Below are 27,070 nucleotides of genomic sequence, written 5' to 3'. Positions count from 1 at the left end.
CTTGTTTTATCTTACCATCCGCTGACACCTTGACGCCAATAACCGGACCCAAATGCCCGGCTAGTGTGTGAACCTCTTCGCCGGTCAGCAGATCCCAGAGTATGAGATTCGTGTCCTTGGAGCCAGACAGGACCTGGGTCTTGTTGGTCACCGAGACGGCCACGCAGGTCACCGCATCGCTGTGGCCCACCAGGACCTGGCTGAGCTTGCCGCCCGTTGCCTGCCACACCTTTAGAGACATATCCCTGGATCCTGTGATGATGTGGGCACTATCCGCACTGATCTCGAAGCAGGTGATCTCGTCCGAGTGCGAGACGGAGTACTTCTCGTCCTCCTGGGTGAGGGACCAGATCTTGAGGGTGTTGTCCCCGTTGGTGGAGGCGGCAAAGCGCATGTTGTTGGTGACGGCCAGGGTTTTGTAGGGTCCTTGGATGGTCTGCAGCAGGTTGCCGGAATCGGCCATCCAAACCAGCAGCAGCGAGTCACGATCCGTGGAGATGACTCGCAGGGAATCCATCAGGACCACCACCTTCACCACCGGAGCGACATGTCCTTTGAACGTATTGCTGATCTCGCCCAAGGCCATGTTCCAGATGAGCACCAAGCGGTCCTCGGAGCCGGTGGCCAGGAACTCCCCGTTGGGAGCGAACTTCAGGCAGGACACGCCGGCCGTGTGGCCATCTAGGGTGCATTGGTACTCCGGCGTATTGATGCGCATCAGGTGGACACTCCGTCCGGAGGCGATGGCCATTTGCTGGGAGTCCCTGGACAAGTCGAAGCAGGTAATGGGCGGCAGGGTCGTCGAGGGCGACCTCTGTGCCTGGGCGTGCCTCTTCAGGCTGCGCTTCCTCTTCGGATGCCGCGAGTAGGGATTCAAGTAGAGCTCCTCGTTGCGGAACGAGTAGAAGGTAATCTTGTTGCCACCCACCGTGACCAGGAAGTCATCATTGTCCATGGCGTGGACGGCGGTCACGGGTCCGGGATTAGGCGGCATCGATCGCACCAGTTTCCCGGAGTGCATGTCGTAGATAAGGGCCCGGGTATCCTCGCAGCCCACCACACACCGCTGACTATCCTTGCCAATCGAAATGGTTCGAATCTATGGAAACACAATAGTCTTAAAGTTCAGGGATTTGGCCAAAAGGATTTCCGTTCGAGTCACCTTTGACTTGTGTCCTTTCAGAGTGTGCAGCTCCTTGCCAGTTGCCAGTGTGCGAACATAAAGGGCATTATCCTCGCACAATGCCAAAAGGAAGACCTGCAAAAAATGAGCATATTTTTTAATGGGTTTAAGGATTTGCTGGCTTTCTAATTCCCAATAATGACCAAATATCCCGGCAATGGAAACAATTTCCTGGCCAAAACCGTATCGTAATATTAATAAATTGCATTCCACCTCTGCCATTTCTGCCATTTCAATTGAAAGGTCAACGCCCACAGGAAGAGGGCACTCTGGGGCGTGGCTCAGGGACTCAGAGGCCGAAGGGATGCAGGCCAAGGTGTAAGAAAGTTGATTTCCTTTTGCCATTCCTGCCCTGGCTAAGAATCCTGCCCAAGGGGCCGCTACTCGGCACGAACTGGAGTCCTTCCTATATGTATTCATGGCTGTGTGAAATTACATTTCAATTTGTGGAAGGGAAATTCGTTGTTGGCGGCATCTCAGAATCGTCTCCCATCGAAACGACGACGATGTCCTTGTTATCGCGAAACAATTTTTCCGCCAGCTTATAGGCAATTTTTCTTCAATTTTCGCCAGCACTTTTGTTTAATGTGTGAAATTGTATTTTATTATTGTCGGTTGCGGTGGAGGACACATCAGCTGCAGGAGAGCTGCTGATTCGAAGGAGTCCACGAAGGACAACGGTAACTGAATGCCTCGTCTGGTCTATCTTCACATTTTGGTTCCTGGGCTCTTCACTTTTTTGTTTGAAATGGGAGACTTGGGGAACACTTGGCGAAAAATGTGTGGGCTTTTCATTTAAAATATTTATAAAATTTCTATAATAAGGTCCTTATATTTAATGCAGGAGGGAGTGGGAGTATGTAGGAAGCTTAAGACATTTTTAAGGATTTCCTAGAAGTGTACTGGCAGGCATGTGTTATTCGAGAAGTGCTCCTTGAGCCCGGAGCCTGGCCGTCGGCTCTAGTGGCAGCTGCCATGGCACACCTTGAATTACAGTGGGCTCTTCCTGTTGTCTGTCTAGTGTGGATTCGCTGAAGCGAGCCAGATAGATGAGGAGCAAGGACTTAAGAAGCACGAGCCGAGTGGAAGCACGCATCAATTGCCAGAGTCCTCCGATGAGACTCTCTCATCTGGGATGGCTAAGGGGGAGGACACAAAACACTGTTGCCATTGACAAAGGACGACAACAATAATAGAGAGGCGGGAGTTGGATGGCTGGGAGCTGGTGGGTCCCAGGATGTCGCTATCTTGATATTATTTTGCGTGCCAAATTGCTGCTAAGTATGCAATACTTATTGATAGAGGCAGGCACGGATCCTTGCACACACACACTAGCTCCCTCCCATGGCATGTAATAGCTTTTGGTTTTTTGTCAAGCTGATTGACAACAAAGGATTTGGCGCGTAATGCCCGTCCCCTAGCTCGGAATCACTTATTAGAATTTCGTCCTGGTGCGTCCTGGATTTCAATATCGCCATGCGCATCTATTGTGTGTTTATTTTGGCTTTAAAAACTGTGCCACTTCGAGCTGGAATCTTTCACTTTCCACTCTCCGTTTTTGCAGAACTGTCGGTGTTCATGTTCCCTTAAATTGCGCTTTTCTTTATTGGTTTAGTTGGCATGCTTCACTCAAGTGGAATATCCTTAAAGCATTCGCCTCCCCTTTTTCCCCCACACTTGCCTTCTTTTTTTATTATTTTTCTTATATTTTTTCTGTGTTTGTGAGTGAGTGTGGGTGTGTGTGGCACAAGAATTTCCTTTAAAGCTTTTTAGCCGAGCACGATGAGCTTGGGGAAATCCCCTAAAGGACTCAACTTTTGTCTTTGAGAGAAGTTTGTTTCGTTGTTTCGTTTGGAAAGCCAGACACCCACAAACAAGCCCAGCAACTGTGTGCGATGCACTTGCCACAAGGAACATTTTTTTTTAAATTTAATCCCTTTTTCCAAATGAATAATATAGGATAAGAAAATAGGATAAAAACTCACCGAATTCCAGGAAATGTCAATGCGAAGCACTGGACTCGACATGTGCATGGTATTCAGTAGGCTGAAGTTCTCCAGGTTCCAGACACAAATGCTCCTGTCGTGACTGCCCGAGATGAGGACATCACAGGCTCCGGCCACCAGGATGCCAGTCACAGGACCTCGATGGTAGGTTATGCGATGTCTCTGAAAAACAAAAATATTTGTTCCAATTTATTACCTTTGTCGGGGAAAGCGCCGTAACTTGGACAGGTGTTTTTATGATCAACAATACTAATCGAAGGTACATTAATTATTAATCATTTCGGAAGGCATGGGAATGGAAAGGACATTACATAGCGTTAGTTCCAACCGGATGGCGTGACACATGTGCCTTGGCCGTCACTTCCTGTTCCCTTTCTGTTTGGCTCTGTTTGCCTCCCACACCGTGCCACATTTTGTATGCATTAAGTTAATTACCACCTAGCATGCAAAGTTGCCGCCAAAAGCCATGCCGAGAAATGCCAAAACTTTGATAAATTGCCCTGCCCGGACTTAAAAAAAAAAAAAGAGAGCGACGACATGAAAGGAAGTGCCGGCATGACGCGGCGTATACGTAATATTGTAATTAATTCAATAACAGCTCGTAATTGCAGGTGTGTGATGGGGCCAGGGCGAGATGGAAACTGTGCCACATCCGGTCACAATGTGTGTGTGCCTGTGTGTGTGTAACATGTTGCAAGTAATGTCTTGATTCGCGGAAGTTTCTACTGCTTCTCAATTTTTATTTTATTTTTTTGGGGGCTTGCAGCAGCCGAGTCAGCGAAATTGACTTTAAAATATGCCCGAGGGCAACCAAGTGGCAATAAATCTAATTTCTATATGTGTGTCAGCAGGACGAAGACGCCAAGGATGGGGAAGAGAACAAGGACACGGTACATAAGCCTACAGTATAAGAAAATTCTAGACTTTTATTATTTATAGTATTCTTAAAGACTCTTTAAAGTCTTCTACTTTTGTCTTTGTTTGTTAGATTAAGTAAGAAAATAATTGTCAACTCTTTAGTGCTATTAGTGTGGCCTCTATAGTATTTAATATGCAAACATTGCGCATTGTGGGTAATCACAGTTTAATGTGCGAGTCTCTGAAATATCAACTTAGTGTGACTTGTAGCGGAGGACGGAAGCGGAAAAGTAGGACAGGGTTCCGGCAGGGACCTCCACATGCTCCCAGCCACGCTTCATTTGCCATCCATGAGACGCGAAAACAGCCGCGAAATGTGTGCGCCCTCCTGCCACCTCCTGGTCCCAAAAACCATCCTGCCCCCACACACTCAACCTCTCAGCCCCCTCTATGCTCTTATGCTAAAAGCCATGTTCAACAAGCAAGGCACACATGTCGGCCAGATGGCAGATGGCAACAACAAACCAAAACCCACAGAACCCCGACCATCTACCATCTACAGTCTACCGCCTAACCCATACCCGCGATGACCATGCCTCCTGTTTGATGAAAGTATTTGCCTGGGCAGTCTGGATGGCTGGGTGGGTGGGTGTCTGATAGGTTGGATGGATGGTAAATATTCGGGTTATTCGGGCTACGAGAAATTATGCAAATGCATTTTGGTCTGTTTGATCTGGTTTTGTGGCGGGGCTTTGCAATTAGCTTCCCCAAATGCACTTTTTCCCAAATGCTTCCCAAACGGAACTCTCAAAAGAATTTAACCAAATAAATGGATGAAATTAAAAGGTACTCGTTGAGGTATTTTTGGAAAGAATAAACTTAAATGGATTCTTAAATCTTACCAATTTTCCACTGGCCAGGTCCGTAATGGCAATTGTTGCATCCTCGCTGCTGCTTATGATGAGTGTGTTATTGACGCCAGCTGCCACGCCGGTAATGGGAGCTGTGTGGGCGCTGGAAAGGATCACGAAGGAGTCGAGAAGGAGGTTTAGATAAATTGTGCCAGCAGAGATTTACAAATTACGCTCAAGGCGGAGAGCGCAGAAAAAATGGGGATAATGAAGAGATGCGAGTGCCATACACCATAAAAAAAGAACAGTATTATTATTTTTTATCATTATTTTTTAGTTAAAAAAAAATTTCAAGTTTCTACCACTTTTAAGCTTTTAATAAACTTTTATCTTTAAAATGCTACTATTTTTTTTGGAAAGTGTACTCACTTAATGTGCCCCAGACGCTCGCGGAGTGAGACGTGCCACACGAGTACGCTGTTATCCTCGGAGCCGGTCAGCAGCAACTCCTGCTCCGGTTGCGGCGCCACCAGAAGGCACGTGACTGCCGCAGTATGTCCTTTACCGCAAATGGAAATGTTCCAAAGAGAGAGGGAGAGAGAAACAAAGCTCGATTAGCTGACTTAATGGCAGGACATTACATCTACCCGCCCCGCACAGCCCCGCACCTACCCTTGAACGTGTGCTCCAGCGAATTGCTCATAATGTGCCACTGTTGCACGTCGCCGGAGTTGGTGGCCAGGATGAGATGCTGCTTCGAGGGGGCCAGGCATACGTCTCGAATGACTCCCGTCCCGGTGACGGTCATGGTGCGGATCTGTGAGGGCAGCGGCACGGGCAGCCAGCCGGTGAGCGGGACGAGTAACGGTACCGCATACCCATCACACCAGGCGGTGGCCGAGCGGACCGTCATGCTCAGCAGGGAGTTGTCGTCGTCGTCGTGCTCGCCGATCGGACGCAGCCAGGATATCAGCTGGGAGCCCAGTTGCATGGGGTCTCGGGTGAGGACATCACTCGACTTCCTGATCGTGTAGTAGATCAGCTCGATGTCCCTGTCCAGGACATAGCAGCGGACGTGTTCGATCAAACAGCGTAAGTAGCTAATGGATACGGTTTGGACCTGGAAATGGGAAAAGGTAATGCCTTAATGACTGAAAAGTATCCAAATTATACCATTACAATAGCCAGCCCAATTTAAATACAATATTGATCCGTGGCAATCCTTAGAAATGTCCTTGAACAATGAACCCCCTTCAGAGAAGCTAATTAAATCTTGACACAAATGCCGAAATGTATATATTTGCAATTGATTAACAGGCATCCTTTGAGCCTTCAACTCGAATGTATATTTTGGGAATGTAAGTGACAACAAAGCCGAGTTAATTAAATTAAACGTCAGCCTTGTTTACTTCAAGACTGCTTATCTGGATGGTGGAACGGTAGAGTGCTGGCTCTTCTGTCTCGAAGATAAGAAAACAATCCTATTATTCGAAACTGCATTCGGGGAGCTTAAGTTTAATAGAACAACTTGACTTGACAGACTTCGAAATCTTAAAAGTCTTTGAAGCCAAATCGATTTTATGTTCTTATAACTGGATTGAACTGCTCTGCGTTAATTAGAAGCCAAATTATTCATATTTATATTATGTTTGTTGACCAATTTCCCACCGAAACGGCGGAGTCCTGTTTTGGCTATGAGGAATGCAAATATTGGCAGTAAAAAATTCATCAGAAAACTCATTTCGTTGAGGAATAAAATGGCAACAGTATTTTGTGCAATGTGGCAGCAGCAACAAAAACAACCGTTAATTCGATTGGCTCACACATACACGAGCACATACAAGCATAAAACATCCTCGGAGAGTCACAAAAATTTAATTGCATACTTTCCAGAGCAAAATAATGAGTTTGCCCGACTGCACGAACGAGCGAATGAAACAGAATGAAATGAAATTAAATGAGCTAGAGGAGAAAGGGAGATGGGCGGGTAGGGAGGTGTGGCTTGTCAGGATGGGATCCTGGCGAAAAACTAGCTACAAAAGCGTTGCATCGCTCGAAACAATTAGAGGAGCAAATGAATAGAATCGACAGCATTTCCAAATACACGAAACTGGCTCTAATTTGATTATCACTTTATACGTTTTATACGTCCACTAACAAGTTACTAAGCTCAATTTCAATTAAATATCTGTTTAAAAATAAATCAAGTTGTTGCACATCAATTAAGCCGGAAAATGGGCTAGCAGAGCTGCAAGCTAACACGCTTTAAATGTTTTTGTTTCAAAACTTTTGTGAAAACCTCAACATTTATTTGGATAATAAATATTTATGATAAACAAACGAGTGTTTCCAAGCACAACCCATGATAAATAATGGAATTATAATCAAGTTCTATGGCGAGCCAGCCAAACTTTGCCATTTCAACATTTTTGGCATGACTGCCAACGGAAAGCGGTTGTCAGTTTGATTTCCAAATTAGCCAGGCAATTAAGAGCGGCTCATGGCCGAAACTGATTGCATTTCCAGCTCGAAAATGAATTTAGCCGTCAGTCTGTCTCTGTTTCTGGTTCTGAAACTAACATAATTGGGAAATGGGTGAAGCCTTTGAGCCGGAAAACTTACCGCCGCCAGCAGGAAGTCAAAATTGCAGACAGCGATCTGCTTGAACCGGGTGGTGTCATCGGATCGCATCAGGTGATGCCAGCTCTCCTCCACATGCCGCATGCTGTAGCTGACGTCCGCGGCAATGGGATTGTAGAAGGTGGAGGTGTCGTCATTGTGGTGCGTGGATGAGGACTTGCGACCGGCCGAAGCCGCCGATACGGCCGACAGGGAGTCTTTCTCCCTCATGCTGATCACCGACTTGGTTTCACTGCACTTGGACTCGTTCTCCAGGGTGCTTTCGTCCTCGTCCTGCGGGAAGAACAAGTTGGCCAGTTCGCTGTGCAGGCTGCGCGTTCTTTGGGCATCCATGTAGCGCCGTTTGGCCACTGTGGCACAGTAGTTGTGGCGCCACTGGATCAGCACCTTGCCGGACATGATCTTGTCGTGTAGCAGGAGCAGTAGGTCTAGGGAGGAATAGTACACTCAAAATAAAACTTACTGAAGACTTCCTCTTCACACTCACCCATTTCCCGATGAATTTTCTTGAAAGTTGCAAAGCTGAAGTGCCCTGCCTTGGTTTCGATGAGCGTCTCCGGGTCGTCGGTTGGCATGTGCAGCTCCAGGAGCTCTGTCTCGGTGAGGCCATACTCGGAGCAGGTGATGTACGCCGCCAGACTGCCCACGGCCTGGCGTCCGTAGTGCCGTTCCAGCTGGTCGAACTGCTGCTCCACGTACAGGCTGAAGCTCACCTCTCCGGGAATGCATTGGGGAGGAATCTTGAGGCGGCTGGAGTAGTCGCCCCGATTAATGTCGAACTGGTATTCCCCGGACTTGAAGCGATCCCGCTGCATGGGCGTGAACTTGAGCTGCTCGACGGGCGTGGTGGAGCTGCAAATGATCTGGACGTTCCAGGGCAGGGACGTGGGCAGCCAGGAGAGAGCTGTCACAATGTCGCAGTCCAGCGGGTTGAGCAAATGCAGGTCGTCGATGAACAGGAAGAGCACGTCGTTGCCCATGTCCTCGATGCGCCGCAAGAGGTTCTGGAACCAGGTGTTGATATACAGCGGATCGAAGGAGGCATCCTTGGGCAGATATCCTTCCGGGATGTTGAAAATAATGGAGATCTGCTGGCACACCACTCGCAGGAGTTCCAGATTGTAGGCGGATCTCGGAGAGGCCTTGGCGAATCGGATCATCCGATGGACGCGTGTGGATGCCCCAAACCAGCTGCTAACCTGCCCGTACAGCTGGCTGATGATGGCACTCTTGCCACTGCCGTCCGATCCGCAAACAAAGTACGGAGCATGCCGGCTGCCGTTCCGGAAGTTGGCCATTAGATTCTGGCGGAGCTGTTGAGGCACTCGCGACTCCAGCAACGCGGCATTTTCGGTATGTTCCCGCAGGATGCGCAGGTGGGTGGCATGCTCGTGAAATATTTCCTGAAATTAAGGAAGATATTGGTGGAATGTTCATATCTTGTCTATATACATGATTTAATGATTTCTAGTTCAATTCTCCCAAACCAAGCCCATATTTTGGCCAATTCACGTCCAATCCTTGAGCGGAATACCTTAAATGATTTCCAATTCGATTCCCCATCAATCTGCATCAAAACCTTGGAACAAAATTTTCGATCCCTATTTTTCAATTTTTTCTGATGGGCCCCCTTGTGAAATCCAGGATTTCCACTTTTGGCCCAAACCAAGCCCATATCTTGGCCAATTCCCACTTGATCCTTGAGCGGAATACCTTAAACGATTTATAGTTCGATTCCCCGTCAATCTGCATCAAAACCTTGGAACAAAATTTTCGGTCCCTATTTTTCAATTTTTTCTGATGGACCCCCTTGTGAAATCCAGGATTTCCATTTTGGCCCCAAACGAAGCCCATATCTTGGCCAATTCCCGTCCAATCCTTGAGCGGAATACCTTAAACGATTTGTAGTTCGATTCCCCGTCAGTCTGCATCAAAACCTTGGAACAAAATTTTCGATCCCTATTTTTAAATTTTTTCTGATGGGCCCCCTTGTGAAATCCAGGATTTCCACTTTTGGCCCAAACCAAGCCCATATCTTGGCCAATTCCCACTTGATCCTTGAGCGGAATACCTTAAATGATTTCCAATTCGATTCCCCATCAATCTGCATCAAAACCTTGGAACAAAATTTTCGGTCCCTATTTTTCAATTTTTTCTGATGGACCCCCTTGTGAAATCCAGGATTTCCATTTTGGCCCCAAACGAAGCCCATATCTTGGCCAATTCCCGTCCAATCCTTGAGCGGAATACCTTAAACGATTTGTAGTTCGATTCCCCGTCAGTCTGCATCAAAACCTTGGAACAAAATTTTCGATCCCTATTTTTCAATTTTTTCTGATGGACCCCCTTGTGAAATCCAGGATTTCCATTTTGGCCAAAAACCAAGCCCAAACCTAGCTTGAGCTTAAACGATTTGTAGTTCGATTCCCCGTCAATCTGCATCAAAACCTGCCGACCAAATTTTCGATTGACCTTTTTCCCAAATGAGTTTTAATCATAGAGGAGTGAATCCCTAGAAATCTTTAATAACTCCAATAACCAATTGCAATTAAAACAAATAAAAGTTTCGCCTTTGATCCTGTCATCACTTAAGTGTGAAAAATGAATATTTAATTCGATGCCCAATAATCCAATGTCCAATTAGGTCGACTGTCTGCAAATTAATGTGTTCTGCGACTATAAATTACAAACGTATGTGCTTCGGACATTAAATTAAATTAATATTCATTCCAGTTGGGTTTTTTTTTTCGAAGGTTTTATGTATTGATTAAATCAGTTAAATGATAAATTAAGTGCTTAAAGAGCTGTACAAATTGTATTTAATATTAAAAGGACAATTAAAGTGACGTGACATGTCTAACAAGTTCTGCTTTAAAACAAGGTCATCAGCTGGTACATATTTATGCTATTTTTTGTCCTGCGGATTGTAATTATTTTTGATTGCACGCATATATCATATGTGTATGAAAATAATTTGCATAGAAATGTATTTTTTGAAGGTTTTTAACCAGTTCTTTGGTTCTTTTGCTTTGGTTTTGTCAGTAATTGGATTTGCCAGCCAACAAGCATCTGCCACCTGCCACCTGCCACCTGCCACCTGCCACCTGCCACCTGCCACCTGCCACCAGCTACCTTCTATCCTGCCAGTGGCAACCACATCTACACTTAATACTATGCCACCCCGGGTGTCACTTCCATCGGCCTCCTTCAGTCATTCATCTCGGACCAGATGCTGCTACTGTGTGTGACCTCTAAGAGCTCTTTGGCTTACAGCTCGGATATCAGGATGTCGGTATATCTGCCAGAAGGTAAATATATGTACAAGTGTACAACCAAACGCTACCGTCTTCTCCAGAAACAAGTCCACGTCATCATCGTCATCGTCAGCCCCATCACCGTCACCCATATCCATTCCCATTTTTATTCCCATTCCCATTCCCACTCCCTCCAAGTCTGAAAGTGAGTGAGTGGCATTCAGCGTGTTTGTCTCGTAACTTTGTTTACCTTTGCCGTTACCTTTGCCCACCTGCTGGGTTGCCCAGAGGTCGGGGGTTATATGTATATACTCTCCCTACATAGAAAGCATAATGTCCTAGTTCTGATAAAAATAAGTTTGAAAATGTCAAAGCCATGAGACTTCTTATCTTCTTGTTAAAGAGCTATATCTCATTTCTCTTCTAGAACTTTTTTGTTTGGCATTCATTCTTTGAGGCAATATTTATTTCCAGTGCACTCTTTACCTTGTCTGGTCGTGGCAGGTTCCCCACTAACAAGTACTCCTCCCTCAGTCCTTGACAGGACCTCAAGCCCTAACTAAGTCTGATTTCAATTCAGAATCTAGGTCTGAGTTCGCGACGAAGTCTCTCGTGTCACAGTGGCATGTAAGCCGCTTTTGGCTTTCCAGATCCCATTTGACAGCTTCTGCGTAATGCATTTTCTAATCTCGACTTGAGTGGAGGAGCCTTGAGAGCCAAATCGATATGGCCCGAAGCCTTTCGGCCACTTTCCCACACTTTAAGCTCCTTCAGAAGCCGCTTAATTAGCCGGCATTTGACTTGCTTTAATTTCATTTCACTCTGAAGTGCCGAAAGGTGCCGCACAAGGGTTGTGCACCTGCCGCAGGTGCAGCTTACTGGCAGCACATTTTGCATATTTCTCGGTTGCGGCAACGAATGCCACAACATTTTGTCAAAGCGAGGCGTCTGTGCTGGATTTACCTTGCAACATTTTTATCCACAAGAAGGGGAGAGTGGGGGAAGGAAAGGTGTAAGGGTACTAGCCTGGTCTGAATGCAGTTTACGTTGCTGCATCGTTAAGTGCAAACAAGGGACAGCCTGGGCGTGGCTGGGGCTACATTGTGCCCGAGTGTAAGTGTGTTAATATGTCAGAGGTGGTGTAGCGGGGGCTGCCCAGAAGTGGGGAGAAGAAATACAAAAGGTTGCACTTAAAAAAAATCAGTAATCCTCTTCGAGAAATCCTTAAAGAACATCACTCATACGCACTGTTGTCTAAAGGTTACACTCTTCCATTTAAAATATTTTTTTATTAAAATACTTTTCAGTGCACTACTAGGATTCGTTCGCTAATGGCAGCGACTAGTTCGCATTACGCCTCGTCCTTCGGCTGCGACCAAGCTGAAATGTTAAATGCTTTCAACAAAAGCCAACAAGGAGGCGAGGCCAAGTGCCGCCAAGTGAACTTATGCAACGCGGGGGCAGGGGCAGAGGCAGTATCAGAAAAGTGAAAAAAAAAACAACCGCAACTGGAACGGAAGCTGAGAAATGCAGAAACCTTGGGCTAAACGATTCCCTCAGCCATTTTGCCATTTTTTTTTAGGGGAAACTCGATTGCAATTGGTTTTTATTGCAGGAAATCGCTTTCAAACTCAATTTTGACAACTGTCATATGCAAAGCATACACATATTGGCGGCACATCCTCTTGAATTCCATAGTCCACTCAGGATATCAAGGATACGTGCAGGTTTTGGATTTTGTCGAAATCTGTTTCTGAGAATCTGAGAGAATCTGTAAAGAGGTTATTTGCATTTTCTGGCTTACACATTTTGTATTTTGTTTTGAAACTAAATAAAGTCAGTCTTAGAGGGCCTTAAATCCTGGCCAAGGACCTTCGCCAAGAAAACGTCAAACAAAGAAATAAAAGCCAACAAACGCAGAATCATAAATGCCTGTTTCCCTGCCTTTGACCGTGTGTCTCTTTGTAATTCTTGGAATTAATTTATGGCTCTTGGTCCATCCCATTTCCCCCTCAGGCCGAATAACAATCAGAATTGCTGTTGATTAAATAAGCGGTCAGTGGTTTTTGGGGTGGAGTGGAGTCAGAGCCACCCAGGTTAGAGGGGGAAATAATACATTTAATTTAATTCACGGCCCAGAGCACTTTGTAGGCTGTCTGCTGTGTTAATGGCTTCACCTCTTGGCCGACATTGTGGCTTACCTGCACAGTCTTTTTCCTCCCCTTGATTACGTCGGGATCATTGGTTATGTGGGCCTCGATTAGGAGGCGCAGTTTGTCGGTGACTTTGTTCTTGAACTTGCTCAAATACGACTCGTGGTCCTCATTATCCGGATCAATTGCCTCGCAGGCAGCACTGCCAGGTACTCTGTATCACAAATAATAATAATCTTAATTAAGCAATCTCAAATTAAAGCCAAATATTGGGATATACTTACACCAGAGTCGTGTGATTATCAGTGGATAGGTTCATGGTGAGCTCGTCCTTGATTTTTCGCAAACGTTCGCCGGCCTCTACATCCTTTTTGCTGCTCTGGGCAGCTCTTTCGCGAAAAACTGCCAGGATTTTCTCACTGGACAGGGCTGAGTGAAAAAGGACGAAAATTGTATGTCCTTCGAATATAATTCTCTATCGAAATCTCACTTACCCATGGCCTGCTTAACTTCCCTTTCAATCTGAGTGCGTCGCAGTTCCTGGATCCTTTGAACAAACTCCGCAGCGTGTCCTGCACTGGCCTGGACCATTGATTGAAAAACTCGCTCCAATAAATTTTGCATTTGCTGCGATTCATTTAGCCAAGAATCCGCGGGAAGCAGTCTACAAAACGAAACGAATTCCAAATTTCCATATTTATTCTGTCCCTTTTTGCAAATCCTTCGAAAGCCCATCTCTGCCCCAATATTTGCCCCAAAAGTTCAGCTCCAATTGAGTTGCCAAACAAAGCAAAAGTGGCACATGGATAATTTCAGCCAAACATCGAACAATGGAACGGAAATGGAACTTTGTCAAATATTGTGCAACTTTGTTCGCCAAACGCCGTCATAACTATTTCGGTTTCAGTTTGAATTTCGGATAACTTGGTCAACAATGGCGGACGAAACTATTCTAACAAATGGTAGCAAATTTTTATTTGACATTTGCATAGCTCTAACTTTTCCGGTATTTAAATTTTAGTGGGTTGAAAGGTCAGGCAATTTATTACACTCTGTCGACTAGCGATTCCTAAACATATATTTCAGATATCCTTACCGATAATCCTGCTTGAGCTGCTTTTTTCCTTCCGTGGCATCCTTTTCATACCATTTAACCAAGAGGGCTTCGAGATCCGCTGTTGTCTGAGGATCTGCCAGGATGGCGCTAAAGATGTCCTCGTCCAGGTGGGTTGGCAGAGGCAGACGACCGATGCCATCGCCCACAAGTGCCATAAAGAATACACTCTTTGTGTGGGCATGGCAGATGTCAATCTCATGGAGATAGTCATGAATCATATAGGGATCCCGCTCCAGCTGATTCACCTCCAGGCAGCCAGTGCCAAAGTGCATGTCAACGAATTCCAGCTGGGGTGGGATGAAAAGTTAGTAGAGATTCTTGGGAATACGATGCCCGATACCCACCTCGATTTGACGATCATCGTAGAGGGTCTGCAGCTCCGGGCCCACAAGCTCCAGGAGCATGCGGCGCTCCTGGTTGAACTCATGCTTCAGGCTGGCCACATAGATCTTGATGAGGAGCGGCTTGGGCAGCCGGGTGTGGGCGGAGGTGACGCCCCGCAGTGCATTCAGCACACTCTCGTCGATGGGCGCGGCCATTTCGAGTTTTTCCTTTCGCCCGGAAACTATTTGTTTTTGTGTTTGTGATTGAGTGTGCTATTTGTATTGGTATTGAGTATCTGTGTGAGTGTGTGGCGTGTGCGGGGAGATTGTGAATGTGAGTGGCTGTCGGTGTGGGTGTGGGTGTGTGCGCTGTGGATTGGCTTGTTTATTTAACTTGGCCAAAATCAAGCAGCATCGTCGCCCTCGTCGCGGTTATACCAGAATCAGCTCCAAGCAGCCCGCACTTTTGGCACATGTTCAAATCCACTAGATATTTGTGTGAATGTGCTTGTATCTGGATAGCTGGTATCTGGTATCTAGTATCTGGCGAATGTATCTGTGTATTCTATCTGTGGCCGCACTCGGTCGGCGGACCCGCACGGGTCCTGTGCATAGCGGTCCGAACCGAAAGTTTATCCTTCTCGATTCAACTGCGAATAAAAATTGAAAAGAGCAAAAATTGTATTTATGCGAGGGAAACTTTTTGCATAACCCCCAACGTAATAAAAAAGCCACCCACACGAGCCCAGCAAACTTTCATCCGATGATCGGGCGAGGGATAAGTCCCTACATACATATATACACAAAATACTATATAAAATCGGGGCAGGAGGAGCATATAAGTTGGACAAGTCAGCAAGTGTTAAAATTTGACTGAGTTGTTGATTGAAACATTTGGTGGGAAATGTTTCTGGCAAGTTGTGAAACAGAAACGGGGTGCAAAGTGGATTATTTTTAAGTTAAACCTGTCTATACTTTAAAGTCCTTCAAGGACAGAGTTCTATGAGTCCTGTCCAGCCACTAATAAAGACCCGTTCCCCTGCATCCTACACAGTCCTGTCTGTCAGTCCTGGCCGCCAAACAAAATCGATTGCCATTAATTCCGCTTCAATGAGTTGGTTAAATTGCTCGTTAGGACAACGGGCACAGGGTTCTTCTTTCGGTGGCATCCTTTGTGGCCACACACACACACATTGTAAGGTGCCAGGAGTGTCAATTTCCATCAGCCTTGCCTCATCCGCTCACGCACACCGACACGTGCTCGCCGTCAATCTGGGTTATCTCTTAAATATTTGATTTCTAACGAATTAAGCTTAATGAGCGCCTTGCCTCGCCTCGACTCGCCTCGTCAGGCCAGGCCAACACCGTTCTCAACGATGTGAAAATTATATGGCCCGAACAAGTGCTGACCACAGAGACTTAGGTAGAAGCGAAAAAGGTTAAGCCAGAACCAGGTGATGGCCCTTTTTAAATATTTACTTTGGTGAAAATTTAATCAGTTGCATGAAATTAACTTTAATGCTTTTATTACTCTTGAACTTTAAGGATTTAAATTCATTTTGTTAAATAGAAACTTTATAATTTCAGTATTTTTCGACCAATAACCTGGCTAAAGTCATGGCCATCATGTTGAACAGACAATTTACCTTGTCTGGGAACGATCATTATTGGCGATTAACCCCATTATTAGCCAATTTTCGACGTTTTGGGGCAACGTTTCGTCAAAACTGTCAAATAACAGAATGTCCTTTGGGGGGAAAATCGAAGTGGCATGGGTATTGGTTGGGGGGATAGGCGGTCGTATTAATGGCCGAAAGCAAACACAATTTCTCCTTGTGTTTGGCCCGCCTATTACTCTTCCATTGAGCTTCGCCTCCTCCGAGTCCTGAGTGTCAAATGGCTGCCATTAGGGGGCTGCCTCCCGAACGGGAAATGGCCGTGTGTGGGTCGGCCAGCTCGGTTGCATTGAATAAGAAATGTCCTGGCCCTCGATGCCATCGATATCCAGTTAAATATTAACCGAGCTCGAACCGAGCGACGGACAGGACCTTTCAACAATTGCTATTTGACTTTTTCAATTGCCGTAGAAGAAGGGAGGACAGAAGGATAATGATATTTCAGGAATAAGTGCAGCCCGTCATTCCACTTGCATATTAAATGGAATTGATGGCAAGAAAATGCTTCTGAAATTTTAATTGCATTGAAGGAGTGGGTTTATTGCTGGAAATATAAATAATTGGCCAGTTGAGGAACTAAAAAATTCTTTAAGAACTTTGGTTCGATTTTTTTCGACCTTTAATAATTGAGTAATACTTACGAATGCTTCGGAGAAGAACCACTTTCAGCCATTTAACCATATATTTCCATCACAATTCAATAAACGCCACATCTTGCTGTCAGGACCAACTGGATATTTCTATATATCCTGGCTGGGCTTATTAATGGAGCCAGGCTCGGTGGTCAAATAGCCCTAACCTTTGACCCACGATGATTTGCACAAACGAAATCCGAGTGGCCCGGCATCCTGGCATCCCGGCAAACCGAAATGGAAATAAAATATTGCCACTGAAGCTCCAGACATAAATAAATAAATAAATGATAATAAGCCAATGGCCGCAACAGGCCAAAGCAAAACGGAACAAACCAGGCCAGAAACCCGGCCGCAATGGGCCAGGAAGGATAAAGGCCCTGGGCGAATACAGGACGACAAACAACAACAACAACCGGGAGGCAAGAGGAGGCGGGCAGATGGAGTCACAAAATCGAGCCCACTCAGCAGATTTTTGTGAGGAACAAACATGGACCGTATGGAAGCATTAATAATAAATCCGATGCTGCACATTGTTCTTCTATACATACATATATAGCAGGTCTGTGTGTATGTGTGTGTGCGTGCAAGTATGTCATTGTGTGTGCTCGCTTAGCTGCTCATTTTTTGCATAAATATTTAAGTGAAAACAAAGAAACAACGTACGGAATTCTAGGCAGGCCAAAATTAGAACAGTCGCGTTTCATTTGCAAATGCCAACCCACCTCCATCTCCTCGGAGGCTCCTCCGAGCCACCCTTGCACATCCTCCGACGTTATTACCTGCATTTGTATGCCAAGGCGAAATGCTGCCGAAAAGTATGCCACACAACTTTCGCCGAGTCTCGTGCAACAGCAACGGAAATGGCGGAAGAAAGTGCGACAGAGCCGGCAAATATGCGAATGTGTTAGTGTTTCAGTTTCTGTTTCATTTCTTTTTTCGGCACAGCTGGGACTGCTTCGCTGCACAGTGGGCTTATAGTGCTTTTTGTGGCTTAAGTAGGAGGGATTTTCCAAGTGACAACTAGGCGGATGAGTTATATTTTTGTAGGAAATTGGTTTAATGGATTAATTTTAAGAAAATATATTTATAACAGACCACTAGGCGGATGAGTAATACTTTTTAAAGAAATAGTTTTGAAAATATTTATTTTTTGAATTTAAATTCAAGATAAAGACTATCTGTTGCTATAACCAGTGTGCCCAAAACTGTGGAATTGCTCATGACTCTCATTGAAATAAAAGTTTATGCCGCCATCAGGCCAGACGTGGCTTCTGGCTCCCGGCTCCTCCTGTCAGTCCCTCAGCCCCATCGGCTCCTTTGATAAATACAAAATGAGCTGCCATTTACCGAAAGTTTGCTTCCCATTTTCGCGCAGGACAATTGATTCGCTTGGTTTCTATGTTGTTTTTTCTGCCTATTTGTTTTTTTGGGGAAAAGAGGACCCATGCTGATACTGGTCCAGCGTGAAAATTGAACAATTTCGGGATCTAACTGGTGGCCCCAGCTACACGAAAATGGGCCCCAAATTGCCAACGTTCGATTGCGGACTGTTTCCTGTAATCAGCCACGTGCTCGGACGCATTAGGAAGTGAGAAAGCAATTTGCATTTGTACATAAAGAGAAATATATAGAGAGAAATATCACAAAATATATAATAAATATTTTTAAAGAAATATTTATAATCTCTCAAAAATCTCTTGGTATCTTTTGTAGTTAATAACATTTCATTCATTCTTTTGAAATGACCTTTTTTCTTTTTTTTAGCAAACATCCAAGCTTTGATTTATGAACCACACCATATCAATGGTGATGTCCTCGTGCATATCCAGGACTTAACAGATCCTTTTGCTCATCTCTCTGGAAGCTCTTGAGGGTGCAGTCGATGAAGTCAATTCTGTGGGACTTCGATGGCCCTTGACTCGTAACCCTTTTCAACCACGAATCCCTGCTGCTCGACGAGGCAGAACCAATTGTGTCCTTGCTTTGTGCTCCTTGCGCCTGAGGCTTTTAATTTTCAGCCCGTGTTCTTTGACAATTTTGTTCTCAGCTTTTCTGCTTACCTGAAGGTCATCGTCACATTGCCCACTTTTCAAAAGCAAAAGCCAGCATCCAGCAGCTGCTGCCAGGACATGCCAGGGCCCGCATTTTATTTATGCAGAGCAGGTAGCAATACTGGCGGAGAAAGGAGCCAAAGAAATGCAAAAACAATTCCAAGTGTGTCTTTCATTCGGAGCCCCCACTTGTCGCCTGTTTGTGTATTTTCTGTTTCTGTTTCTGAGTCGTTGTCTTTGTTTTTGAATCTAAAATCCTGCACCCTTTTTTTCCTCCATAAAGGATGTGGTATCAGTGCTGTCAAAATACAGTATTTAAATTGGCAAAGTCCTTAATTATGGCAGTTTATTTTTCAATTTTCTCATTTAATTTTTATGAAATAAATTCTTTGTTTATTTTGTGAATTTTTAATAACAGAGTTTTATTTATAGATTTTTTTATATATTAAACCCCCTGGAGATATGGCTTTTAGAGCTTATTTTTTAAATTTCATGAAATTCCACATGAAATCCTTTCGTTTATGGTCTACTGAGTGGCCGAAGAGGGTAACAAAATTGAATCGAAAATACTTTTATCCTTTGGAGGCGAAGCCTGGCCAGAAGCCCAGTGAATAGCCAAGTTGACAGCTCTAGCTGGTAACTGGTAAGCTGGGGGCTGGTGAGGGGGAAAAAAGTAAATAAGCTTGAACAGGCAGCTCACGCAATTCATGGCTGAATACATTGGGCGGGCGGAGGCAGAAATCTATGTTCGGGTAGCGAGTTCGGGCCTAAAACATGGAAAAACTTATGGAAAGTGCGGCATAAATCAGAAAACATGTCGACAGCAGTGGCAGCTCCGCCTCCATTCTGTTCTTCTTCTAGCTTATTCTTTGTCTGTCTGGCAACACACACACACAGCTACACTCTGACACACACACACACACACACACACACACACATGGTCGCATAAAGTTGTGCGCATTTCCGGTCGCTTGGCAAATTCGATTTCATGGCATTGTCACGTAAAATGCCCCCCAAATTTCATGTCAATGAATTTTCTTTTTTATGTCTGACTGTGTACAGTGCGTGTTGCAAGGTGATCTGACAGGATGTGGCTGGGAAAGGGGCAGGGAGAGTGTGCGTTAACTTATTGTAGTCTTAACATTTTCCTCAAATGGCTCTTTCTCTTCTTTCCTTGGGCCCATCCCCCCACCGCCTTTCAATTTTCGGGTAAAGTTGGCCCGGCCAGAGTCAACAATTTTGATTCTATTTACACATTATTATGGCAAGAATTTGGTCCTTCTGAGGAGGAAAGAGGGAAAGAGTTAGCTGGGATTGGGTAGCCTGGGATGATGGAGAGGGAGGTCCCCCGGCTTCTCGTATTTAATTATTTAAGGATTTACTTTTGCGTCGTTCAATCTTTTGTGTAAAGCCCGGGGAATTCACAATAAAGGTAATGGGGAGCAGTAGGAGCGGTGGCAGGTGTCAGGTGTCTCAGGTACTTTGAAGTGGGGGCTCCTGAATATTATTTAATGTTATTTGATTAGTAATTGGTTAAGAGACTACTTTCTTTCTTTATAAGAAAGGGTAATGGAGGTGGTCTGTTTTCTGTTAACAGCTTTAAACATAAAGTACTTGTATAAAAGTTGTCAGACTTCTTATTAAATGAATAGGCGTATTAGAAATTCCTCAGAGTTCTTGGAATTGAGAGTATAACATTGTATATTATATGTTTTGGAAGTATTTTTTAAAAGAAGTCTGCCATTCGTATGAAACGCGTAATTGTACAATGAATAAATATGATAAGCAGCTTTCAAGTTAATGATGCGTGCTACGGGAATGTGGGTTGTGTGTACATTCCCTTATATATCCCATGCCACATGCCACTCTGACCCCCCTTATCCGTACAGACCACCCACCCACCCACTCACCCACTTATCGGCACAAATCACAAATCATTTTCATGGCTGCACGTGTGTATGCGAGTGCGTGTATGTGCTCCAATTAGGCCACCAGCACGAAAATGCGAGCAAATTCAAAATTATTGATTGCCAAAGTTTATTTTTTGTTTCTCAAAATCAGCGACTGACACTGGAGTTCGTTTTCGAGGGGCTTAGGTATTTCAATTGTGGCTTTTTAAGCTGCGATGCAAAACTTTTCCCCGCCATTACCCCAACCACTTTCCGCACTTTCTCCACTTTTGTGTGAATGCTGTTGCTATTGAGACAACATTTTGCGCTTTTCATTAGCCAAATTAAGCTCAATCCGAAGTTTTCCGACGCCCAGGAAAATTTAATTTCCATTTCCAGTTAAACTCTTTTGTTTATTCCGTAAACTTCAGGGGGTTCAGATTTGTGAGGGTTAAGTTTAAGTGGAGAAGTAAACATTATTGTCTATTGCCAGATAAATTAAAATATAAAAAACTAAAAAGGCAGTGGCATTGAGATCAGTCTATAGCCATCAGAGACATTAAAATACTTCGATTTCAAAGAAGAGCATCTCCCTGAAGATTTATCGGAAGAGAAAAAGTCCTTCAGAATCTTTTCAGTGTGAAATGGATGGGATGTAGGACGCTGGAAGCCGTGGTGCATGCATCGAGTCTGACCTAAAATCCTGGCAACAACAACCCAACACTCCTCCTGCGGTCTCTACGGCCGTTTTGCACCAAATTGGTTTTACCGGAGGACTAACCCCAAGGCTTTCCCGGCTCGTTTGCGTTTCATTTTGTTGCATGTAGTGCTGTTTTTGAGCAGCAGCGTTGCTAGAGTTTGTGTTCTTGCCACAGTTCCTGTGGCTGGTGCACGCCAAGTGCCAACATTCATTAAACGGCCATAAACAAGTGGCGCAGATTGCGTTGAAAACAGCAACTAGAAAACGACAGCAGCCCGGGCCCGAATGGGTTTCCCGTCAAAACGCATGCAACAGTGTTTTTTCTCTTTTTTTTCATTATTTACGAGCCAGTTCTTCCATTATTTCCACTCCCGGCATGCCGACACGCAAAGCTAAAGGTTTATTTAAAAAAATACCACACTAGGTGCATAATTTTTACACCATTTTTGACTTTGAATAATTGCTTTTATGGGAGGGAATTTTTAAAACCGCTTAAATGAACCGCCCCCTTTAAATTCTGGGGGCTTACTTGCCCCTTGTACTGCCATCTTTATTTAAAGCGGATTATTGTCGTCCAAGTGAGCAAAACAGAAAATAACTCAAAACAGCATGACTAAGTCTGATTGGATCTATCGTAGCATTTAAAACCCAGCAATTGAAAGGAATTTTTAAAGGAATGGTAGTAGTAGTGGGTGGCTGGGTGTCTGTCTCCAACTTGGGAATGGGAATGGGAATGACTAATTCCGGGATGACAAGTTCTCATACTGCTTCCCCGACATCCGGTTGCCACCTTTAGTTCCCGTTTCACTCAACTTTCCGAGAATTGTGATTTTGGTGGATTTGGGTATTTTGTAGAAAAAATAAATGGAACGGAAAGGAAAATGGAATGTTTCTACAGATAAATGTGACACTTCTTTTGAGTTTAAGGTTGCAATGTAATAGATTGCTGGAGATGAAGGTTAAATTAATCAGAAAGAGGTAATATTTTAAGGGCTTCTTACATTAAGATAATGGATTTCATTAATAAATGGTTCTGTTGTTGTATATTTTGGATACATTTCAGGGTATTATGAATGCAGTACAACCATTTATGTTCATAGAGAACTTATAACTTATCGCTTATTCCAAGCTCTGTTTTCTAATCTGCAATCTATTTAGCTTCTATCTAATCCAAATTTAATTTATTATATCTTTTTAGGCACTTAATGTATGCTTTCATGCCTTAGCTTTTAATTTCTCATACATATGTAGCCTTATTTTCAAACCCTTTTTTTTTAATTTTTCTCATCCCCAGAGATTCCAAAGTTCGTTGTCTTATTTAATTAGTTGATTTTTTGTTATTTGTTTGAATTTTGTGTATTCGGTTCCAGCTGTGCCCAGCGCAGACTAGCCAGGGCGAGCGAATTTCATATTTAATTAAAATCGAGGCGCTCACCGACGCCCGCAAACAAACAGCCACACACCCACACACATGTAGACACACACACACACACACTGAAAGCCACAAAAACGTATGCATAATACAAGAGCATTTAAATAGGGGGTGGGGGGGCATGATATAGGGGGCGTGGCAAGGGGTATATGGGAGGCAGACGGTGGAAGGGTGGGTGGGTCGGTTGTTCGTCGTCTGGAAAATGGTAATAACAAAACGCTGTGCAAATATTTAAAATCTTTCGAATGCCGCTTTAATGAGCTTTTATTTTGATGGCGATAAGAGCAGTACACCCCCATACAAACACACTCATACCAGCACACACACAGACACCCATAAGTTGGTAACAAATGATGGCCAATTCGCATCGCTTTATGCCAAACAGATGCGCGAGAATAATAAATTGAAAATAATTATAAATTAAAAATAATATTTCGCCGGGCTAATTCAAAATAGAATTAAGGCGGCACTGGCAGCTGCCACGCCCTTGACATCTAGGCGAACGCCCACAGGCGTGGCATGACGAAAACATTCCACTGCCACGCCCACAAATCAGTCGCCCGTCCAGTGAGGATCACTGTGGGTTTATGTGTTTACAAGGCGAGCTGTCGGCATTTGTTAATAATTCTATTTCTATCAACTTCACAGCGCCTCCCCCCCTTCGGTGCTCTCTTGGCCAGCTGCTTTTCGCCGTTTTAGCCATTTTCCGCATATTTCCCTTTGTTTTCGCTGCCATAATTCATTTCTGGCCAAGAGAGAAAGCGGAAGAGAGCCAGCAAAAAAATTCCAGGACGAAAAAAAAAGGGAAAATATTTTGAAAAAAGGATGCGTGTCAGTGTAAGTGTGTGTGTGTTTGCTGGCCATCCTTATTAAGTGGTTCGAGTGCTGATTTATTGCACTTTACCGTCGCGCCAGTTATCCCGTCAGTTTCCCCCATAATCTGAAGGACAGGACACTCGCATATTGTCCTTCGCGAGCCATGGTTAAAGAGGACACACCCAAAAGGATACTCGTTTAAAGTTTTAAGCGCCCTCACTTTGCGTCGAAAGTGTGTGAGTTTCCAGATAAATGTTTTGCACGCGCATTACTCATACGCCAGGTTGGCTGTCTCTGTTCCGACCTTTCTAACTGAAAAGGGTCAGCAGGTCAGCAGAACAAAAAAAAGGGAATTAAAAACCAAACCGCACTTTAGCTAATTGAACAAGGCACAAAAAAGTTGTTGATTAATGTAAGCCACAATTGTACGGAGATAGCATTTGAAGGCCAAAAAAGTTGCCTTCATTATGGCGGTAATGCAGTTTTTATTCCACAGAGTTTTATTTGCATTTGATTATCTGAATAAAAAGTATTCAGAGCACTGGATCACTCCCACACTCACTGGAATAATTAAATCCTAATTAAGGTTTCTAAATAAACTCTTCTCACTCATATAACTCTTCGTTAATTTTCTCGAAATCGTATTCGTTTCTGGCAATTGGGCCAATTCACTTGAACTACATTTTTCATTCAAATCAGTATTCAGAAATGTTTACACAAAACACTCAAACTGGCCATTCACAGAACAAAAGAAAGGCCGGCCGGATGGCCATAAAAAAGGTGCCAAGTCTGGAGTCTGAAGTCTGCCAACCAGATTGGCAGTAAAATAGACTCGGCCAAGTCCGGAATATGATTCGACCCAAATTAATTTCCAATAGCTGGACGGGTCAAGTGCATACTGGCCATTCTATCCATAAACATTTTATAGTTTCGATAAATATAAAATTTTGAGAGCCATTAAATTTTGAGGTCGAGACATGCAAAGCGATACGCTTTCTGCAATTGTTTGCTGCTGTTCTTTGCAGTTCTCCGATCCGTTCCAGTATTTTATGCCTTTCAAATAATGTGAGTGTTGATATAAAAGATTTTGGATTTCTGGTCGAAGAATCGCGCGTGCAAATATAAACAATGTTTTATGTGTATTTACAGCTCAGCGGAAACAAAATTACGCATACGCCATAAATCAAATCAGAGGCATCAGAGGACTCCACTCCGGGCCTTAAATTAAATTCTCGCTCTGGTAACTGGCTGTCTAAATTGATTATCAGCGAGTAATTGCCCGCACAAATGCTTTAATCATGTTTTAATATGAGAAAATCAATTTCTGGCCAAAAAGAAACTCAACTCAGAGTCTTACGCTCGGCATAACTTCGTCCAGGAGAGACGTCCCAGAGACATTTTAATGCCATTTTCGGTTTGACTTTTATTTATTTAGCTTGATTGCTTCACTGGCAAAAATTCACCAGCAAGTAAACAAAAATGAAAGCAAAATTTATCTCTCTCAGTATTTGTTTTCACTCGCACATAGTCTGCCCAAAACGAAAGTCTTTTTATTACTATAAACAATGTATTCTTAGACTTGAAGTTTCCACTCTTTAACTTCGACATGGGGCCTCAACAGTGGTGGTTGCTTTCCAAATGAACTGGCGATTAATTATTTGCCAATTTACCCTTATCAACTTCTGGGCCAGGCCAGCTTCTAATTAGAGACGCCATGTGTATGACATCGGGAGGAGGTATCAGACACTAAACTCTTTATGAAAATGCCAAATAATGATGGAGAAACGAGAAAAATTTAATGTGTACGTAATGGGTAATTTTTTAATAAGCATTCAAGGCTTCTTGAAACACATTTTCCCAAGAATTCACCTGGCCCGCCTCTGTGCGTGTGTCGTAAACATTTTTATTGGCCATTTTCGACATGAGAAGCAATGAAAGGATATGCCGAGCCAGGTCGGAGTATGCTTTATGATGGCCGAAAGACAGAGGCCAGGGAGGCAGAGTGCCACAAAAAAAATGAAACATTTTCATTTCCATTTTCGTTCGCATTTTCATTCTCATTCCCAGTCTCATTTTCTTTTTTGTTGCTCGTTGTTTGCTGTTTGTTGTGTGTCATGGCCCATTCAATTATCTTAATATTACGCATACGCCGCATGGGCTGCCAAAAAGAATGTACATATATTGGTGGTAGTGGGGAGAATCCATATCGAGGGACCTCAGGGAAAACTAATTACCAAAAGGGCTAGTGGGAGTGCAAGTGGGTAGTTGAAAAATAAACACGAATCTTCAAGTTTTATGGCCAGAATGGCAGATTGGCTTACCTTTTCGTAAATTTGCAATCTCAGTCGGATATCCGTCATGCCAGTTCCACAATTTATTTCAACTGATTGATTCACGTTCTGTATTTCGCTTTTTGGTTTGAATCTTTAATTTAAACAATTTGTTTTCACTTTTTCATTTGCACTCTCCTTTGGCTCGGCTGGCTCTGGATTTAATAAACAGAATTTTGAGGACTCGACAAGGACACTGGTGTTTGAGTTTGGGTCTGGGCTTTAGTTTCGGGCATCTCTCATTTACATTTCATGCACATTTTAATTGCCAGCGGATACAGAAATACGTGGAAACTGCCACAGAATCCGGACTGGATTCTATACCAACTTTTTTTATGTTTTGTTCCAGACGGAAGCCAACTGTGAACAATGTAGAGGCTTCAGTTCCTGGGGCCTCGGACTCTGTTGTGGTCATTGCACTGAAAATTGGATTCTTTTTTTTTTGTCTTTGTTTTCTTTTAATTGAAAATTAGAGCGCAAGTGGGTGGGAGAAACAAGTTTCTGGACTGTCCGGCACAGAATTTGCATTTCTTCTTGCCGCCGTCGACGTCGTCGCTTTTTGATTATTAAACTTCAATTAGGCAAGTTTTTTCCAATTAAAATTCTGTGCGATGCACATTTTTTAAGGGTCTCTGGGGGGATTGGATGGAAAGTTTTGGAGTGGCGGGCTTAATTGCTTTCTGTTGCCCCATTTTCGCCAGACCCCCGACTGCATTGTTTCCCATATCAATCTCAGTCAGCCAAGTCAGTGGGCCAAATCAGTCAACAAACCCAGTCAGATAGTCGGTGGGGCAAAGATAAATGCAAAAAGGGTAGAATTCAAATAATCGGAAGAATGTCACACCTATCGAGGGCTGACTAAGGGCCTTAGAATTCCAGCCAGTTACCTAAAAATATATTAACCAGGCCCAGACTCCAACCCAGTACAAGTGCACTAGTGTGTATCTGTGTGTGGGGTATTTCATTTATTTACACTTCACTCGGCTGCTGCTCACTTGTTCGCGCCCGTTTTCAAAGTTCTCCTCTTCTTGTTCTAGCCAGAGACACTTCTTCTGGCCAAAACTGAATCGGATTTTGCAGTGCGCTGCGACTACCAACCAAACGCTATGAACTACGACGAGGAACTGAGCGAGGAAATTGGTCGGAAAAGCCGAAA

At 44.1% G+C, this 27,070-nt stretch overlaps 1 protein-coding gene across 10 annotated transcripts in view; it reads right to left on the bottom strand.

Annotated features, from left to right (window-relative positions):
- LOC6495789 (NACHT domain- and WD repeat-containing protein 1) overlaps nt 1–27,070 on the bottom strand; it is a 32,058-nt gene extending 4,988 nt beyond the window's left edge. For 9 of the 10 annotated variants that reach the window (XM_044715158.1, XM_001959552.4, XM_032450418.2 and 6 more), the window contains exons 1-15: nt 26,888–27,070; nt 25,906–26,069; nt 14,407–15,035; nt 14,042–14,349; nt 13,440–13,609; nt 13,230–13,374; nt 12,994–13,159; nt 8,026–8,941; nt 7,521–7,966; nt 5,571–6,018; nt 5,328–5,457; nt 4,950–5,061; nt 3,169–3,351; nt 1,163–1,258; nt 16–1,099 (exon numbers count right to left, since the gene is read on the bottom strand). In XM_044715158.1, coding sequence (XP_044571093.1) covers nt 16–1,099; nt 1,163–1,258; nt 3,169–3,351; nt 4,950–5,061; nt 5,328–5,457; nt 5,571–6,018; nt 7,521–7,966; nt 8,026–8,941; nt 12,994–13,159; nt 13,230–13,374; nt 13,440–13,609; nt 14,042–14,349; nt 14,407–14,601 — 4,399 coding nt within the window. In that variant the 5' untranslated portion in view covers nt 14,602–15,035; nt 25,906–26,069; nt 26,888–27,070. Of the gene's footprint in view, nt 1–15; nt 1,100–1,162; nt 1,259–3,168; nt 3,352–4,949; nt 5,062–5,327; nt 5,458–5,570; nt 6,019–7,520; nt 7,967–8,025; nt 8,942–12,993; nt 13,160–13,229; nt 13,375–13,439; nt 13,610–14,041; nt 14,350–14,406; nt 15,036–25,905; nt 26,070–26,801 lie in introns of all 10 variants that reach the window. The other variant, XM_032450417.2, reaches the window with a different exon arrangement.

This window comes from Drosophila ananassae, chromosome 3L (assembly GCF_017639315.1).
Source record: "Drosophila ananassae strain 14024-0371.13 chromosome 3L, ASM1763931v2, whole genome shotgun sequence".
NCBI classification, from domain to species: domain Eukaryota; kingdom Metazoa; phylum Arthropoda; class Insecta; order Diptera; family Drosophilidae; genus Drosophila; species Drosophila ananassae.
This window is presented reverse-complemented; position numbering and strand designations above follow the sequence as displayed.